Source organism: Malurus melanocephalus, unplaced genomic scaffold, assembly GCF_030028575.1.
Source record: "Malurus melanocephalus ecotype Western Australia unplaced genomic scaffold, MMel_1.1 scaffold_707, whole genome shotgun sequence".
In the NCBI taxonomy this organism is placed as follows: Eukaryota; Metazoa; Chordata; class Aves; order Passeriformes; family Maluridae; genus Malurus; species Malurus melanocephalus.
The window spans coordinates 183,143-200,354 of record NW_026623939.1 but is presented as its reverse complement, the minus strand read 5'-3'; the positions used below and the strand labels follow the sequence as shown (position 1 = coordinate 200,354).

Sequence of the window (17,212 nt, the reverse complement as noted above, 5' to 3'; positions counted from 1 at the left end):
RCTGAAGGGATGCTCTTTTTAAATTGTAAGGGTGATATTTCCATGTAGTGCAGGCAAATTGCTTGCTTCTCAGATAGTGAACTGAGGGTGCCACAGCTGTCCTSCCTTTGCAACTGTGTGTGTGATAATGTAATGAAAAATTTCAGTTGTTGCCTTTTTCRCAAGCAGCCTTTCTTGTCCACTTGAGGGCAGTCAGCAGTGCATTCCTGTTTTTTAGGTGGGATTATGGTTATCTAGGAATTGTTTACATGAGAGCCAGCTGCTAACCTGCTTGTTCATCCTTGGCTATTGATGTAATCTTTGTGACTTTCCCAGCAATGTTGATTGAGTTGAGTACGTAAGAGTACCAGCAAGAAATTCTTAGTTGTAGCTTTGCGTCTTTGTCTTGTTTGTTTAGAGACAAAGTTACTGTGGTTGCTCCCAGCAGAAGCTACTGAACTCTCTTCCTTTTRCATATTCTGCATCTGTGCACTGTATCTTGTGGTGACAATCACCTCTGGCCTGGGCACAGAGCTGTGATTCTGGGCTCCAGCATCAGCAGAGAGGCACTTCTGTAAATGACCTCTGGATCTGWATAATCAGTCTAAGTGACAAACACTGTTGATCTCCCTGTGCAGATTGCCAGCACTTAGGTCAGACTGAGGAAGGGGAGAGGCTTGTCCCACCTAAATTTGGAGCTGGTTTGTTCTCTCTCACTTTCAGCTTATATTTGCCTGTGCTTTCTCTTCCCCCAGGTAGATGCAGTGCGGGTGTATGTGAACAGCAGCTCCGAGAACCTCCGATACCCCGTGCTGTTCGTGGTTCGCCAGCAGAAGGGAGTGCTCTCCTGGCAGGTCCCACTGATTTTTCGAGGCCTGTGAGTACTGAAATCTCTTCTTTGTAACACACTCACCTACTAGCTGTACCCATGGGCAGCCTCCCCCAAATGCTACAACCTTGTAACCTGTGCATCCTGCCTTGGTTGCAGGATGTGCTTGCTCACTGCCAGCTGGGTGTAGGAAGACCAGGATTTTTAGTTAACCTCTTCCTTGGCAGCCTGCTCTTGGCTTTTAGCCTCTCAAATATGTGCACAGAGTACCAGGAGGCTTCTGTGTGGGGGATCTGCCTGTATCACCAGTCAGTGAATCTCTAACACATGTCATTGTTGTCATTCCACAGTGCCTGCCATGTGTCCAGGTAGTTCCTCAGCTCTAGAGCAGGGTTTGAACAGGCTCTTGAAAGAGCACCCTAACTTTGTTTTACAGTGCATTTGGGGRAAAARAGCTKCTGTTTYTCACCTCAGGAATACCTAAGTTAAGTTTATTCTAGGGGGTGGCTGTTTTGGGATTGTTTCTTTGCGAAAGCTACACTGCTTGGTATCTTCATCAACCCCAGAGCTTGTTGAGTGGCAAATACAGAGAATTTGCAGACACTTAGACCATTTAAGATGAGGAGCTTCATCCTGTGACTGAATCCTGGTGCCAGCAGCAGATATCCTGCAGTGTTATGCCTGATGCAATGGGTACAGCTGTGGCTCTTGCTGCTCTCTTTGCCTCTGCTAAATGGCAGATGTTAGAGATCCACAGCTGTCATGGGCATCCCCAAGGGAAGGGAAATGTTGGGAGTTACCAGTCCCTTGAGCAGACTGCAGGAGGCAACAGAGGTGGAGTTTGAATGCTGAATAAAAGGCTGAATGCTCCTGGCCTTGCAAATGGGAGTTTCAGTTATGCAAGCAGGGGAAAAATKATGCCATTCTTAGTTGTGCTGAATAATTTTTTAACTGCTCTCCCTCTCTCTCTCTCCCCCCACCAAYCTCTTTCTCTCTCTTTCCCATCCTRCTTTCTCTCTCCCTCCTTCCCCTRACTGTTGTAGCTATCAGAGGACTTACAATTACCAAGAAGTGAGTCGGACCCTCTGTCCCTCTGAGCCAGCACCTGAAACAAGACCCTCWGACCAGGTTATATTTGTGGATGTCGCTTCCATGGCACCGTTCAATATTGCATATGAGCTGCTAGTCACCAGGCTGGAGAACTTCCAACTTGAGTAAGCTGGGATGTGAGAATACAAATGCAATTTCTTCATTTATTACTTGAACATCACTTAAGGGATTTGGTCCATCTGCCTACTATTCCCTTATTTCTCCTTCCCAGACAAAAAAAAAAAGGATATTTTTTTCTTTTGTTTAATCTGAGGGTACTTTGTATGTATTCCAGCTCTGAAAGTTTCAGACTTCAATATTCTGGCATTTGCTTTCTAGGACCAACAAAGCCTTTAACTTCACTGCCAGCCCCTCCCAGCCCCAGGTAAGGAGGAATCTTGTGTATGTCTTACCACAGGCAAGTGTCTGATGTGATCTTTTGTTAGAGATAGCAAGTCTTTTATAACCAGGTATTTTCCCTCATAGGATATGGGGAAACTTCCTTACTGTTGAATTTTCTGTGRGTATAGTGAGGAGGTAACAGTGATTCAGTCACTCTGAGGACACATTTGGGTCCTCTAAAAACCCATGAGCAGACAGAAGTGCACAGAATTCCAGAGGCCACTGGACTGCTGCACTTCTGTGAGCTGATGCACACTGCTGTCTTGTTCCTGCCAGTTCTGGCTCACTTGCCTGAGCATGACTTGTCAAGAAGTGGTCTTTACTGGAAAAAAATTAATACAGAAATAAAGAAGCTGTAAAGGTGCATCAGAACTCAGACTGCTCTTCCACGTTCAGGGCAGCAGGTGATTAATTAAAATCCTGATATTTCTGATATAAAGCCTGATATTCAGGCTGCAAGGTGATTAATTAAAGTCTTGATATGTCTGTTTGTTAGTTCAGAAGGAAGCAAATGCAAGCAGCAACTCCTGCTGAACAGCTTTGCTTAGAGCCCTGCAGATACAAATCCTCACTTGAATGGGAAAGGTGTTGGCAGTAACTATAGAGATACAGGAACTTGTAGAGCTGGGAAGGTGTGTAATTTACTGAGGCTGCCTGGGACTCTGTTTTTGTTGTTGCTTTCACTGTTAGTGGCACCATTTAATTTTAGGTTTTCTGTTACCAGGCATCCCAGCTAATCTTTTCTGCTGTCAGATGTGCTAATCTGGTTTGTAGATATATGCAGTATTGTATACTATAGAAGCATAAGGAATGATGGTGACTCTTTACAAACACTCATTACTTAGGATTTTGTACTTTGAATATGTTTATTCATATTCAAATGAGTGTTTAGGATATGAAATTAACTTTGTGACTGTGATCTGATTTTTTTGTCACAATTAGTAATATGAGATTTATGACTTTTTAATTAAAAAACAGATGTACAGAGTAGAAGACTGCTTCTTAATTGGTATAATGGTGAGGTTTTATAAATCTTAATTGGTATAATGGTGAGGTTTTATAAATCAAAGCATTAAGCAGTCTGCAGGGGGAAGAAAAAAAAAGATTATTCAGAATCTAGATGGGTGTTGAAAAAAGACTAACTATTGAAGGAGATGTTGTCTGAAACCCAGCTTGTGCCTGAGGGCAGAAGCAGAAATTGGATATGCTTGTCTAGGTCAGAAAGTGTTGGCTGGATGTGTTTAGAACTCTTGCAGTCTGTGCAGCAGAGAACTGTCTCCCTCAATGCCCTTGTGTTAATTCTGTACTCTGGTGCAAGCATGGCTTAAAGAACATTWATAGAAGAGTCCTCTTCAAGTGAAAGGTGGTCCCCATGCACCTAAAACTTTCCAAGGGGAAAAAGTTCCCTGGGAGACCAAGGAGCTCAGTCTGCCTGTGTCCTTGCTTGGTGTAGACAAAATGTGCTCTGGAAACAGGCTTGGTGAGTTTGCAGTTTGTAGGGACTTGTGGCTGGGGCCAGTGCTCCTTCAGCAGGGAAAGGAYATAAAATGGGAATAAATGCTTTAGTAGAAACGGACAACTTTTTAAAAGCTTGGATGATTTTCTGCTTTTCACTGCCCTTCCACTTAGGTGCCCTAATTCCTGGGAATGGTGTGGGGAAAGGGAAGTAGGAAACAGGTTGCCCTCGGTCAGCACAAAGGTTTGTATGCCAGAAAGGGAGCTCTACAGTTAAAGTCTCAGTTGATTGTTTTGGGCACCTTTATAGTGCAAGGTCCTAATATTTGAAATCTGCTTTTCTGTGRAAGCCATCCACATCCAACCCCAAAGCTCATGTAGGGCTGTTCAGGTAGCTTAGGAAAGTGSTGAAGATACTGCCAGCGATGATTTCTGGATCATAATTCTTGCACTCTGCTTTCTCTGCAGTATTTTCTGTACAAATTYCCTCAGGATGTTGACTCTGTCATTATTAACGTGGTGTCTGATGCAGCCTACCCATGCTCAGTTGTCTCTGTCCAGGATATTGTGGTAAGTCTGAACAAAAAAAGGTGAGGAGMTGCCTGCTGGGAGGGGTCTGTGCCCAGCAGAAGGAAAAGCCCAAGGCAGTGGTGAAGGGAACCCCTGAAAAAAGAATGAATGAAAATTCTGTGGGAAGGAGGCAGATATGCTGAGTTCTAGCAGCTCATATAGAGATTTTTGTTGCAAATAGGTGAACAAGCTTTTCCTTTCTAGCCTATCCATAGGGAGCASTTTCCAAAGGGAATTTGTGTTCCCCTTGTGAGGTTCCCTGCTGCCCTTTGATATGGATCTGTCTCTCCGTGGAGGATGTTGGGTCCTTTGACTCTCCCCTGGCTCAAGGCAGCCTGGGGAAGTTCTGATTTTCACAAATTACGTCTTTCTTCCTTTCCTTTCTATGTATTTCATCCCCTTTCCTGGGATGTTATCTCTTGTGGAGGTTGGCTGTTGCTTGCAGCTGGGAAATAACCCCATATTTATTCTCCTTTCCCACCTCCCTGAAAAATGCAGGGTCCTGCAGTGTGGGAGCAGACAGAGATGCAAGATATTTTGTTCCCTTTGATACTCCAACTGGGGCCTTTTCTTGCTGTTCTGCACYGTGTTTTCCAGCTGGCTTCCTTTGGAACTAGTTTGGATGTTGYCCCTGGTTTAACCCTTAGCTGTGTYTGTTTTAGTGCCCMGTGTATGACCTGGACCATAACGTGGAGTTCAATGGAGTTTATCAGTCTATGACAAAGCARGCAGCCATAACAGTGCAGGTGAGATACTGATTTGTGTCCCAGTGGGTTTTTTTTGTGCCTGTGTAGCAATTAAAACCTGATCTCTGGCCTATTGGAGGTGGAGAGGCTTTGTGTCTCATGGATTCTGTCTTCTTCCATCCTTCTGTGCAGAGAAAAGATTTCCCAGGTGAGCAGTTCTTTGTTGTGTTCGTCATCAAGCCAGAGGATTATGCCTGTGGGGGTTCTGTGCCTTCTTCAATTCATGGTGAGTTGTTCTGGGAGGTGATTTGATTGCTGCATCTGAGTGATGGAGCAGTGGGTGTCCTTTGGGACCTTCCATGGGGTGACTGTGTAGGTCTGTCTTACCCAGGTAGCTGTGAGGAAGAGTGAAGTATAAATTTGCTATTGTTGGGCAGGTTAAAAGTCTCAATAATTGCAGGAAGTGGCTGGTTAGGACAGTGCCTGGCATTGCTGGGGTTATGTGCTTTTCAGAGGCATTACTGATGCCTTGGGAGATGCTGGAGACATCCAGGCAATGCTGTTTACAGCATTTTTTTTGTTCTTGCCACTGCTCCCTGCTGCTTTATCATCCTCCTGGCTCCATGGAGGCTCAGTTCTTGCAGAGATCATCTCCCGTTGCTATCTGGGCATCTGTGACAGCCCTGAACTTGGGGGAACAGGAAAAATCAATCACTTTGGGAGAATCATTTTACCAAATACTTGTTCTGGTGTCTTTTCCAACTAGAAAACACTGTGTCCACTTTCTGGGTGGTAAAAGCAAAATCTTCACCAGTCATGCATTGGCTGTATCTGGAGTGGGGACATTCCTGTCCCTCAAAGCCCCAAGGTTTCCTCCCTATAGGAGAAGCAAGACTGCAACCAACAGATGTATTGGCTACTTCAATAACTTTTTACTACTCCCCTGCCTCCTTTCTGACCCAATTTTCCCCCCCCAAAAAAGAACTGTGCCCTTCAGGGTGTCATTCTCTTATCCTAATGCTGTCAGCAGAGCTGTACTGGCCAGGTGTATTTTTCTGTTTCTGCAGAAACAGAACGAGTTTCTATAGTGGCATCATGCACAGAAGTGTTTTACTGACAGAGATTTGGCCAAAGGCAAAAATGGACTCCCATTACCTGTAGTGAGAGAATCTCTCTCTTGGGGATTAAATGAATAGGATATGAGATGCCTTTGGGATTCAGACATCCACACATAAGCAATATATGGAAAGCTCAAACAGGGATTTCTAGTCTGAAGAACAGGTTTTGAATGGGGAGGAGAGGGGAAACATTTGGGAAAARCTGTATATTGACAGATCAGAGAACTGTTTAAATCAAAACCACATACATGTTTTAGTGAAAAGCYAGGCCCTGTTGTTTTTGCAAGTTCAGAGAACCAAGATCAGGGCCAGAAATCATTAATGTTGATTGTTTTTATATTTGCTGTACACTCACAGGGAATGTCAACCGTACCTGGAACCTGCAGCGGACAAAGAACCTTCAAGTGACGATTGTGCCCTCTATTAAAAGTCAGTGCCTTTGGGCAGAGCAGTGCAGCTTTACAGGGGAATTTGGCACTTGGGAATAGAGGGGTATGACTGAGCCAGCAGCCTCTGAAAGAATGGTGCAGAAAGCACCAGCAAAGGTGAAAAACCACCTGGAGCCCTTCCAGGAGGGGCTGTGTGGCACACCAGCTGGCACTGGGGGTAAAGAAATGGTGGAAGATCCTGCAACAGGTTTTGTCAATTCTTTTTGAAGAAAGCAAATGGGTTTGGGCAGGCTGTTTGGGGCTGGGCATTGTTATCAGATGGTATTGGGAAGAGCAGGACAGGAGTGCTGACTCTGAGAGGTGCTGTTTCTGCTCTGTGAGCTGACTGATCCCTTCTCTTTCCTCAGAGTCTGTTTATGTCCAGGCCATGTTCTTCAGCTTCCTGGGTTTCCTCTCCTTTTACCTGGGCTCAGTGGTTGTTGCTTTTGTGCACTACATTAGGTGAGTTGAGGGGTTRTACAAGAACAGCCTTTCTGTTTCTTACCATCCTCAGGGACACCACACCCTGCAGCAAATTTGGGGTGAGTGGGGTGCAAGCATCTAAACAGAGCAGCTGAAGAAGCCCATGACTACTCTGTGTGCTCCTACTGACAGTCAGCCAGAAAATACTGCCCAGTACATCCCCCCTCTGCTATGGGGGYCATGGGAAGGATGAAAATCTAAGGRTCTGTGCTCTACATCTTGTAGTAGCCCACCCCTATGTTTGTTTATATGAGGACACTGGGCAGCAGATGGGAATTTTGAAGGGGGCAATCTGGGATATGGAATGCCAAAGCATTGAGGAACCAAGGTACTTTCTTGTTGGTCTGAATACTGCAATAAGTGGCAGTGACACAAATAGGGCTTTGGAGACCCAAGAATGCTCATTTCCTTCCATCCTGCTTCCCCTGCCCCAGACTTTGGTGTCTGGGTTTGTATTGAGAAGAATGTCTGCATGGACATGGCTTRACTTCAAGACACATCAATGAAACAACATTTCACTGGAACAATTCAATGAGATTACTGAGTGTGTGCCCTTATTTGCTGTTATTTTTCTGTGTTACGGGAATATGTTGGTGGAGTTTTTTAGTTTGGTCTTTTTTTTTTTTTCTTTACCATCTCCTGCTGGACATCTGCACTGATGGAGGTGATACAGGCTTCTTAAGCATCATGCTGCTCCTTCAGTAGATTCATATGTGCTTGGTCCCTGAGCAGGGAAATTGAGTTGGGAAAGGTGGTGTGGGAGTCTCTCCCAACATGCTGAGCAGTGTTGGATGGGATAAATCATGGAAATGGTTGTCCTGATTCTGGTGGATAGTTGAGGAGGTTAAAAAACCCTCTGTTGCTTTGGGAGATAGAGAGGTGGACAGCCAGCAGTCATGTCTGAGCTGTGTTGAGTCCAAGCAGTACTGATCTCTTTTTTGTTGTGTGTGTTTGTTTCTTTTGTGCTTATTTTTGTTGGTTTCATTTGTTTGTTTAGAGCTTTCACCATATTTACGTGTGGATGTCCTGGATAATCCTGTCGTAGCTGGCAGGTGATGAAATTTGTTGGCTGTCTCATGAGTGCTGTCTCTTGCTTTTCAGGGTTCAGAGGAAGGCTTCGGCTGGGAGATTGAGTCCTGAGCATGGTAAGGTCTCTTCTCTGTTGTGTGACAGCTTTGAGTGAACAGCACAGGTCCCAGGCCAGGCAAAGGACAAAGAGTGCCTTCTGTCCTAAAGCTATTTTGTGGTAGTTCACATAGTCTCTGGTGTTGAGGAAGGATGATAAACCTTTCTGCCCTCACAAGAGAAGCCAGCTGCCCTGACCCTGGTCCTGACCCCTACCCCTAGGAGCTGCTTTTTAAAGGGGGGTGGAGGAAGGCCAAGCCTTGCCTAAACCAGACTACAGGCTAATGTTCCTGATGCCAGGTCTGTTGATTTTTAAAAAAAGCACTTTTTAGTGCCTTTAGTGTCAGCTCTTACGCTTTAAGAATTCCTCTGCTCGGTTTAAGCATGGGGTTTTTAAATGTCTTAGTTGAATTTAAATGTTAATCTGTTTTTAATTAGAAGTTGCAGCCAGCCCGGTGAATGAATGACTAATAGAGTTAGGTAGTGGTGTTCAAGATATTTGYGTTGGCATTGGATTCAGTTTACTTTGTGCTGCACCCACATTCCCACAAACTGCAGCTGTCTGCCTTATGAAAACAGAGCTGCATCTAAGAAGCTACCAGTGAAAGATGGAAGTTTTTGTCATGTGGATGGGGGGCACTGGGAGTTCTTGCTTGCTGCTGGAGTGTGGGAGTCTTCTCATTTTGATTAAATATTTAGTGCCTGCAAAGTAGATCAAAGCATTGGTGATGAGGTCACTTGTGCCTCTCTCCAACAAGGAAGGACGTTGTTTTGGCAGCACCAAAAGGTTCTTGATGTTATTCATTTCTTGATGCTGAGCTTTTTCAGTCCCTCTGGTCTGCTGTGTACCATCAGATAAGCATGGTARTATAACTGAGCTATGTTTCAAGGATCAGCAGCAAAACCTCACTCTGACTGGCATTAATGGGCTTAATATTTCTCTGAGTATCTGGGGGCATTTGAATTCTTTGTCAGCCACTAAGATCCACCTGTGTCCCTGTATGTGGAATATGTGTGAGAGGTTGTTTTGACAACATGAACAGGGAACTGTGAAAAGGTCTGTAAATATATTCTAATTTTATATAATTTGGGATGGATCCTGATGTAAAACAAGAGCAGGTTTTGAGGCACTGGAGAAATGGGAAAGGCCTGTGTRTTGGGGAGTTTGGGTAAGCTGAATGGACCTTTCCAAGGCTGTGGAAGAGCTCCAGGCTGCTGACAAGGAATCACTGTCAAAGACAAGGAGGCACAGTCTCAGCSAGGTGAGACCAGAAGTCCCAGAGAGTGCTGCTGATGCTGCAGATGAGGTTTAATGTGCTGAAGGCATCTTAGAAGGTGAGAGGTGAAAGTCAAATTCTGGTGTTTGGAAAATTCCCAAAGAAGCTGCAGGGCACAGATGCAGGACTTAGTATGGACCTGCAGAGCAGAGAACTCTGAGCTGAGCAGAGACAACTCCCTCCCTGCTGAGTGGGGAACAAAGCATCSCTGTGAAGGGAGAGAGAAGCACAGTTCCTGCAGTTTCCAGCTTTCTTCCCAGAGGCACCTGCTGCTTCTGTGACCTGTGTCTCCCTTGTAATCCACTGTCACATCCCTGGCAGTGCATATTGCAGCATGCAGCACATCCTTTCATCTGGGGAGGAATCATGTCCTACCCACACGCTGTTTCTTCATCTATTGTCTTTTCAGGGTGTGTCTGATTGATGCTTATAAAATGGTAATKACCATCTTCCCTGTCTTCCAGATCAGTGGATGCACTGCCTTTCTCTGTTTTTTTTCCTCCCCTCCCCATCCATTGGACTTTCTTTCCCTCCCAAGTACCCCTGGATCTTTTTCATTACTCCCCATTCCTTTTCCTCACCAAGGAACRGGATGGAAGTGCTCAGCAATCTCTTTGCCATTAGTCTTCAAATATCCTGCCATGCCACATSCTTCTTTGCTCCTGATACCCATCTTATGTCTGGCTTGTGTGGTTCAGGGTTTTTTTTAATCCCACATCCTCACTACCTGGTGGAGGCAGTAGCTGGAGGAACCACGCCTGGTGTGATTCACTCTCACAGTGGGATGTGGGACTGAAATTATTGGGTGAGCTGGGTCCAAATTGGCTGTTAGAGACAGGGCAGAGTGCCTTTTCTCTKTGGCTTGCCTGCTTTGTCCAGATTTAAATCTTCCTTTGGTTACTTGGGAGAGAAGGTCACTTGAGAGAATAAAACCTAATCTAAAATTAGGAGGGAGTATCCCTGTGGGACAGGACTGACAGGCCTAGGAATTGTGCATGTGCCTTGGTGCCATGAACATAGGGAAATGCTTCTGCCCTCTTCTCAGTGATCTGAATTTCCAAATGAGTTTTGGTCTGCAGTGTACCACAGCCTTCCCTTTGATGCTCAGTCCATGCCATGTTCACTTCTGATGCTCCTCTGAGCTGTTTGTTTTCTCTGTTAAAGGGAAAAGAGTTAAACAGCCCCCTCTGTTAAGGGGCTAGAGCTTAAAAGAGCTGAAATTAAGACCAAGTCTTAGCCCCCAGCCCAACAAGCACAGCAGACATGCCAAAGAAAAGCAGTAATTGGAACTTGAAACATCAGATATCATTGCTGTATGGGTGCTTCCCTGACTTGGGCTCAGTCAAGGACAAGTTTTAGATCTCTTTACATATGTGGCTAATGAAATGGTATAAAAACCTACCCAAGGTGTTACAGAAGTGCCCAGAATTTCCACCTGGAAAGAAGAATTTGCCTGTGCCTGTTAGTTTGAGACCATTCACATACTGGGAAGCCAGGCCATTGCCAGGCTGCAGTAAGGCTGCATGGCTTTAAATATTTCTGCCACATTCTGCATTGCTTTGCTGATGACTGACCATGTGGTATTGTTGGAAGGGTGAAGCTTTAAAGCAACTTAACCTTAAATCCCACCATTTGTCACACTGGAAAACACAGTTGTGCTCCTGCTGCCTTTGCTTCCCTCCCTTGTGTGGAGATGGTGTCTGAGCTCAGRCATTCAGCTGAGGTTGAATTCAACCTGCTATGTTGTCTGCTGTGTGTTCCACCATGGAAAACAAAAAGAGAGAATGTGAAGGCAGGAGAGCACTCCTCCCTGCTTCATATGTGTAGGCAGGAGGCAGCATGTTCCTAGCCCTCAAAGGCTTGCCCTTCTTGTTATCATGTTTTTTCTTTCTCCTTAATTTGTTCAAATTATGTAGCAGCTGTCTTGCCAAAGTCTGTGACTCTTGCAGGGATAGCTGAAGGTGGCAATATTTGAAGAGATTTGAAGAGTTAYATGAGATGGGGAAGAAGAATTAGAAATTCAGAAGGCTGTTACGAGCATTGTGAGACTTGCTCTAAAATTTTCCAAGTCTTGCAGCCCCACGGTGTGATCCCTGCAGGGTGCTGGAGGGAGGCTCATGCTGCCAATGGGTTTGCTTCACTCCAAAACAAGGGTTTCCCTTTTGCACAGTAAGCTCCAGAGGGAAACTGCCATCTGTTYAGAGAAATGTTGCTTTCCCCAAGCCCCTCCAGCTCCTCAATCTGTTTGTATTCACCTCAGAGATGTTATGAAGCACTGATGTGAAAYTAACTGTCCCTTTTGGGTCTGTTTKCATTGCAGGATCTGGGATTATGWCTTCTTCACACCCCATYTCAGCCAGCACTCCYGAGGGAAGCAGCTATGGTGCTATTGGTACAGTATTTTCCAGAACTGGGGCACRGAGAGGTTTCTGCCTGGGGTTGGGGAAGGCACTTGTAGGGTGATGTAATTTAAGCTGCAAGGTACTTTAGGAGCATCTTGCAACTATTTAAAACAAAAAAAACAACCAACCAAATTGAAGGTTGTGAGGGTCAGATTGCACTTTAGGGAAAATTATCTACGTAATAAAATTTGCAAATCTGAAGGAGATGCCAGTAGAGACTGCCATGGGAAATGTTAGACAAAGCCACAGTCACCTGAGAATGGTGRGTGACAGTGCTGCTTCAGACAGGACATTTTAGTGACTGACAGAGGTCAGGCAAGCTTCTAGGAGCCTGTTATTAGCTCACAGCCTGCCTTTAAACCAAAGCATGCCTTTGCCTGGGAGGCTGAAGGGTTGTGTGCCATAAAGCAAGACAGAATCAAAGTTTCTTACCTCCAGGGGTTTCACTGGGAAGAAATGATATTATACTGTCAGCAGGTGAATCATGCCCTGGCAGCAGAGGAGAAAAAAAACTTCCTGAGGCCTTAATGACCACTTTACCCCTCTTTTGCCTGTGTCCAAAGAAATCTTTTAAAAACATTTGGGAAATGAGGAAGAAAACTATGTTGTGTTGATACGAGCAATGAGCTGGGAGTTGCCCAGCCTGTAGGCAGTGTGACCAATACTGGGGATGCAATGGGAGCAAAGCTCTGCCTGCTTTGAAAAATCTACTTTCTTCTTCTTTCTCTTTTGTTCTACATTATTTTTAGAAAAGCTTAGATACATATATATAAAGCTTACATAAAATCTGAAGGTTAACTAGGTGAGCCTGTTTTTGACCCCTAATAGTCTGCTTCTTTCTCTAGATCTTTTYGTCTTGTCTCAGAATTCCAGGTTTCAGAGCCCAGGCTAGTAGAGAGCAGAAAATGTTAAGAGATGAAAAGTAATAAAATAAAATCAGAGTAAAAACTAAAATGCTGCAGAGAGGGGGAGATTAATGGTTCTTCGAATTGCTCTTAGCTGATAACCTGATACTTTTAGCAAGGTTTGGGATCACTTTTTCCCTGAACTGGCTGTATCAACTTATCAAAGCATCTGGGACAGCTTTATTCTTGCTGTGCACAGCGGGATTTAGCCTTTACCATGCTTTCTTTTTATCCCTGCTGTGGTCCAGATGAGTCCAGCTCCAGTGGTGGACATCAGCTGGCATCCCCTGAGCGCCGTGCCCCGCCTGGGTCTGACACAGACAGCTCCGTGGAGGAGGAGAGTGACTTTGACACCATGCCTGAAATTGAGAGTGATAAAAACATMATCCGCACTAAGGTATGCCTGGTGTTGAGCTGGGCCATGACCAGAACTGGTCACTTCAGTGGAATCTCAAAAATCCCCTTCATTCAGGGTGGGTTTAACATAATAAAGCCAAATGTGTTGCTTCAGTTGTGCTGAATGTGCTGCTGAAATCAGGAATTTAATATGGAAAATCAAGATGTGTTGGGGACTATCGAGCCAGAGAGTGTCCAAGGAAGTGCAAAGATAGGGAGAAAATAATCTGCAACAGTAGGTGGCTGTTTGGTACAAGTAGAGTGGCTGCAGTGGATGTACAGAAGGGCTTTAAGCCAGCAGCTCTCAAACCACCTCCTTTTGTCATTCTGCACTGCTCTGTGTGGTTGGAGCCATTCTGGGAGSTCAGAGGATTTTGCAGAACTCATTCCCATAGAATCAAGGGACACAGTGAGCTCACTGTGTAAAACCTGTCCAAAAAGCACCAAGCTGCAAATACATCAAGATCATCTACTGGCTACTGTGATTTTCATTGGTTATTTTCTGTTTTCTCCACTTTCCTCCACCTTCTGATCCTTTAGGTGTTCCTCTATCTATCAGACTTGTCCAGGAAGGACCGAAGGATTGTCAGCAAGAAATACAAAATCTATTTCTGGTAAGGAGAAGGCAAATTGGTAAGGCCCAAGCTGTGGACCCAGAGTTTTTGGTTGTAGAGTCTATTCACATGCCCTTCTTCTGAACCATCCTGTTACCCATTTTGACCCTGCTCCAACCACAAACTGCAAACCCCACATACCTCAAGTAAGGATATTTGTGGACCAGTGCACCCATGATCTTGGCAATGGATTCTGTTTTGCATCATTGCTTTTAAGCGTGGTAACAACCAGTGTACTGGAACAWAGTGGGAAGTGGGAGAAACTGGCACTCAAACACATGAGCTTGTGGTCAACATCCTGATTTTTSCTGTGCCCTTAGCATTTGCCTCCTGTTTGCATGAGGAGTATTGCTCTGCTTCAGGAGATCATGAGCCCAGAGCACTGAGGTGTTCATATTCCCCCACAAGCACCGTGGGGCTCTGCTCTGAATGTGCACCCCTGTTTTTTTGGGTTTTTTTTGTGTGTGTAACTGCTGCTGTCTCCTCTCTGCAGGAACATCATCACCATTGCWGTGTTTTATGCCCTGCCAGTCATCCAGCTCGTCATCACTTACCAGACGGTGCGTTTGGCTCCATGGCTGTCCCTTCTTGCCTTTAAAMTTRCTCTGTGGTTGTGTTGTGTAAGGATGACACAACAGTGAACCTGGGATCACCCAGGATTTCTGCTCTGTGTGAGTTCTGAACAGTTCACCTTAGCTGCTCTCTCTGCACTGTTGATATTACAGTGAGCTTGGCTCACTGGGTTTGCAATTCTGCTGTTTTTTGCTTGGGAAGTGAGAGTGCTGTTTTCCTRCCTAACTGGTATCTCATTTGGGTCATGTTTCATTTTAGAGACAGGAGGAATTTGATGTTATCTCTAAGAAACAGCTAAAAGCAGGTAGTGTTTGCTGTGATATGAGTGATTTCTCCTCCCTCCCTTCTCCCAGCTCTTGCTATCCTGCTGTTCTGCAGATATCTGCAAACAGCTCTATTAGTGGGGGGGTTGAAAGCACACAAYGTTTCCTCTGAAGACTGTTATCAGGTTTGTGGCCCATGACAACATCTTGTCTCAACTTAAAAGTTTTGCTTGAGGCTGTGTCCTGGGACACTTTGTGTTTGTGCAGTGTTTGCATGAGGCAAACCCCCCAGARCAGGGAGGATTTGCTCATGCCAGGTGTCCCACCTGCTCTCTGTCCAGGTAGTGAATGTGACGGGCAATCAGGACATCTGCTACTACAACTTCYTGTGTGCTCATCCCCTTGGGGTGCTGAGGTGAGTGAGCCCTTTCATCACTGCATTATTGTCAGGATTTTATCCTTGCCAGGAGCACAGGAGCTGTGTTGAGAAGACCACTGGGAGGGAGTTCAGGGCTCTGATTTTCCTGTTTTGCTCAGCAGTGGTTCTCTGTCACAGAGAGGCATTTGTGGCACATGGGGCACCCCTTGCAAATCATTGGCACAGCAATGGGGTGCTCCCGTGCTCTGTTGGGAGCAGCAGCTCTGCAAARAAGTTCAGATCAGTCCTTTCAGTGTAGCATTTCTCTAAATTAATGTGGGAGTGTGAAGAAAGCCCAAAAAATTTGCAGAAGTGTTAAATTCACTGGGATAGGTAAACTTCTCAACCTAAAATTGTCATCCAGAGCATAAAGGTGGCAGTTTGGCAGCTGCTGAGGTGGGGGATGGTGGAGGGGAGCAAAATTCAGCTTACCACAACCCAGGATTCAGCTTCCTGCTGCTGTGCTGCCTCTGCCTTAAATTTTCTTCTTTCCTGCAGTGCCTTCAACAACATCCTCAGCAACGTGGGCCACATGATGCTGGGCTTTCTGTTCCTCCTCATTGTGTTGCGCAGGGACATCCTCCACCGTCGGGCCATGGAGATGAAAGATATCTACACCCTGGTAGGAAACATGATGGGCTGGGGCTGCTTGGAGGGAGGCAGGATGGAGTCAACTCAAAACCCAGAGTGATACACTCTTGGATTTCCTTGTCTTTCCTTCCTTGCTGGAGGGTTGAATCTTCCTTTTTTCCCCTGTGCAGAAGGGTCCAGGTGGGACATTTCTGTTCCTGCACACCCCAGCACTTTACTGCTCACAGTGTGTCCATGCTGCTGTGGTGACCCAGCTTGTCTGTGAAGACAAGGAGATTAATAGAGGAAGGACTCCTTTATTAATGAGGCTTTTCCTTTTGCTGTACTTGCTGTGGAGGAKCTGGGACAGCAGCAGTGTCCCAAGATGCTTCTGTTTATAGTGAAGTTTGATTTGTCTTACGGAAGAGCTGTCTATGATACCCCAGAGGAATTTGGCTGCCTCTGTCTCTGAAGCAGAGCTGCTTGTAGCCACAGCTTTTGTAATCTCTTGTGGGAGAGGGTGGAGAAATCTCCAGCCCGGTGGGCCGAAGTGCTGGTGATTTCTGGAGACAGACAGCTCTGTTTTCAWGGGTTTGGTAGCAAGTAAAGGCATTAGCAGTTGTAAGGGTCGGCTCCTTGTGGTTTTCAGGGGAGATCTTGGCCAAATTGTGATGGAAATGATGRGCTCTGCTCCTCTGGTGCTTCTAACACCCTACTGACTGCAAGAGCAATTCTGGGTTCCCAGTCCTCTCTCATTTTGGGCAGGATGTAGCATGGCATGARGTACAGGACAGAGATTTTCAGTCTCATGATGTCAGTACCAAGACACTGAGATCTTCAGATGAGAACTTTCAGTGTGATTAGCTAGGTTTGCTGCCTGTGGATTCACCTGCCCATGCCATGTGTCCAAATCCAAAGCCCATGGTTGCACGCAGGATACTGTGCTGCACTGGTGACTGGAGCTCTTGTGTAGGAATTTTGAGGGGTGAAGTGAAGGAGAATGGAATCTCACTTGTCAGAGGACAGTGAGGGTATTCATTGTACAGCTCTGCTCTCTTSCAGGACTATGGGATCCCAAAGCATTTTGGTCTCTTTTACGCTATGGGCATCGCTCTGATGATGGAAGGGGTGCTCAGTGCCTGTTACCATGTCTGCCCTAATTACTCCAATTTCCAGTTTGGTAAGCTCAGTTTCCTTTCTCCTTTTGAGCTGGAGCTAGGAATTTGTCATGCTCCGTCTCCTGCTGAATTGCTTATGTATCCCATTTCTCTACCCTTGCAAGTGTCCCTGGAGCCTGCCTGTTTCAGAGCTCAGTCATGAGGTTGTGCTGCATTGTGGGCACTTATTTTCTGATCCCCTTTAGTTTTTGCTGCCCCAAAGCAAGGAAGATGTGCTGCAAGGTGGCAAAGCACRAAGTGGTGCAGCAGCAGGGCCTGGCAGGAGCAGATCCCTGATTTTTGTGTGCCCTTGGAGCAGCTTTCTGGGCTCACTGGCAGTATTTGTTTGCTCTGTTTCTGTTGTTTCCCTCCACAGACACCTCCTTCATGTACATGATCGCAGGACTCTGCATGCTCAAGCTCTACCAGACCCGRCACCCAGACATCAACGCCAGCGCCTACTCTGCCTACGC

General features: G+C 45.7%; 1 protein-coding gene across 1 annotated transcript in view; it reads left to right on the top strand.

The window, feature by feature from the left end:
* Positions 1 to 17,212, top strand: part of SIDT1 (SID1 transmembrane family member 1) — a 35,403-nt gene that overhangs the window by 11,435 nt on the left and 6,756 nt on the right. Inside the window, exons 2-18 of the mRNA XM_057384401.1 lie at positions 735 to 856; positions 1,852 to 2,022; positions 2,237 to 2,282; positions 4,223 to 4,324; positions 4,987 to 5,070; positions 5,203 to 5,296; positions 6,486 to 6,557; positions 6,925 to 7,018; positions 8,141 to 8,184; positions 11,762 to 11,833; positions 12,997 to 13,145; positions 13,685 to 13,758; positions 14,252 to 14,318; positions 14,936 to 15,009; positions 15,511 to 15,634; positions 16,645 to 16,762; positions 17,116 to 17,212. The exon at positions 17,116 to 17,212 is cut by the window's right edge and continues 5 nt beyond it. Of these exons, the coding sequence (XP_057240384.1) occupies positions 735 to 856; positions 1,852 to 2,022; positions 2,237 to 2,282; positions 4,223 to 4,324; positions 4,987 to 5,070; positions 5,203 to 5,296; positions 6,486 to 6,557; positions 6,925 to 7,018; positions 8,141 to 8,184; positions 11,762 to 11,833; positions 12,997 to 13,145; positions 13,685 to 13,758; positions 14,252 to 14,318; positions 14,936 to 15,009; positions 15,511 to 15,634; positions 16,645 to 16,762; positions 17,116 to 17,212 (1,604 nt within the window). The remainder of the gene's footprint in view (positions 1 to 734; positions 857 to 1,851; positions 2,023 to 2,236; positions 2,283 to 4,222; positions 4,325 to 4,986; positions 5,071 to 5,202; positions 5,297 to 6,485; positions 6,558 to 6,924; positions 7,019 to 8,140; positions 8,185 to 11,761; positions 11,834 to 12,996; positions 13,146 to 13,684; positions 13,759 to 14,251; positions 14,319 to 14,935; positions 15,010 to 15,510; positions 15,635 to 16,644; positions 16,763 to 17,115) is intronic.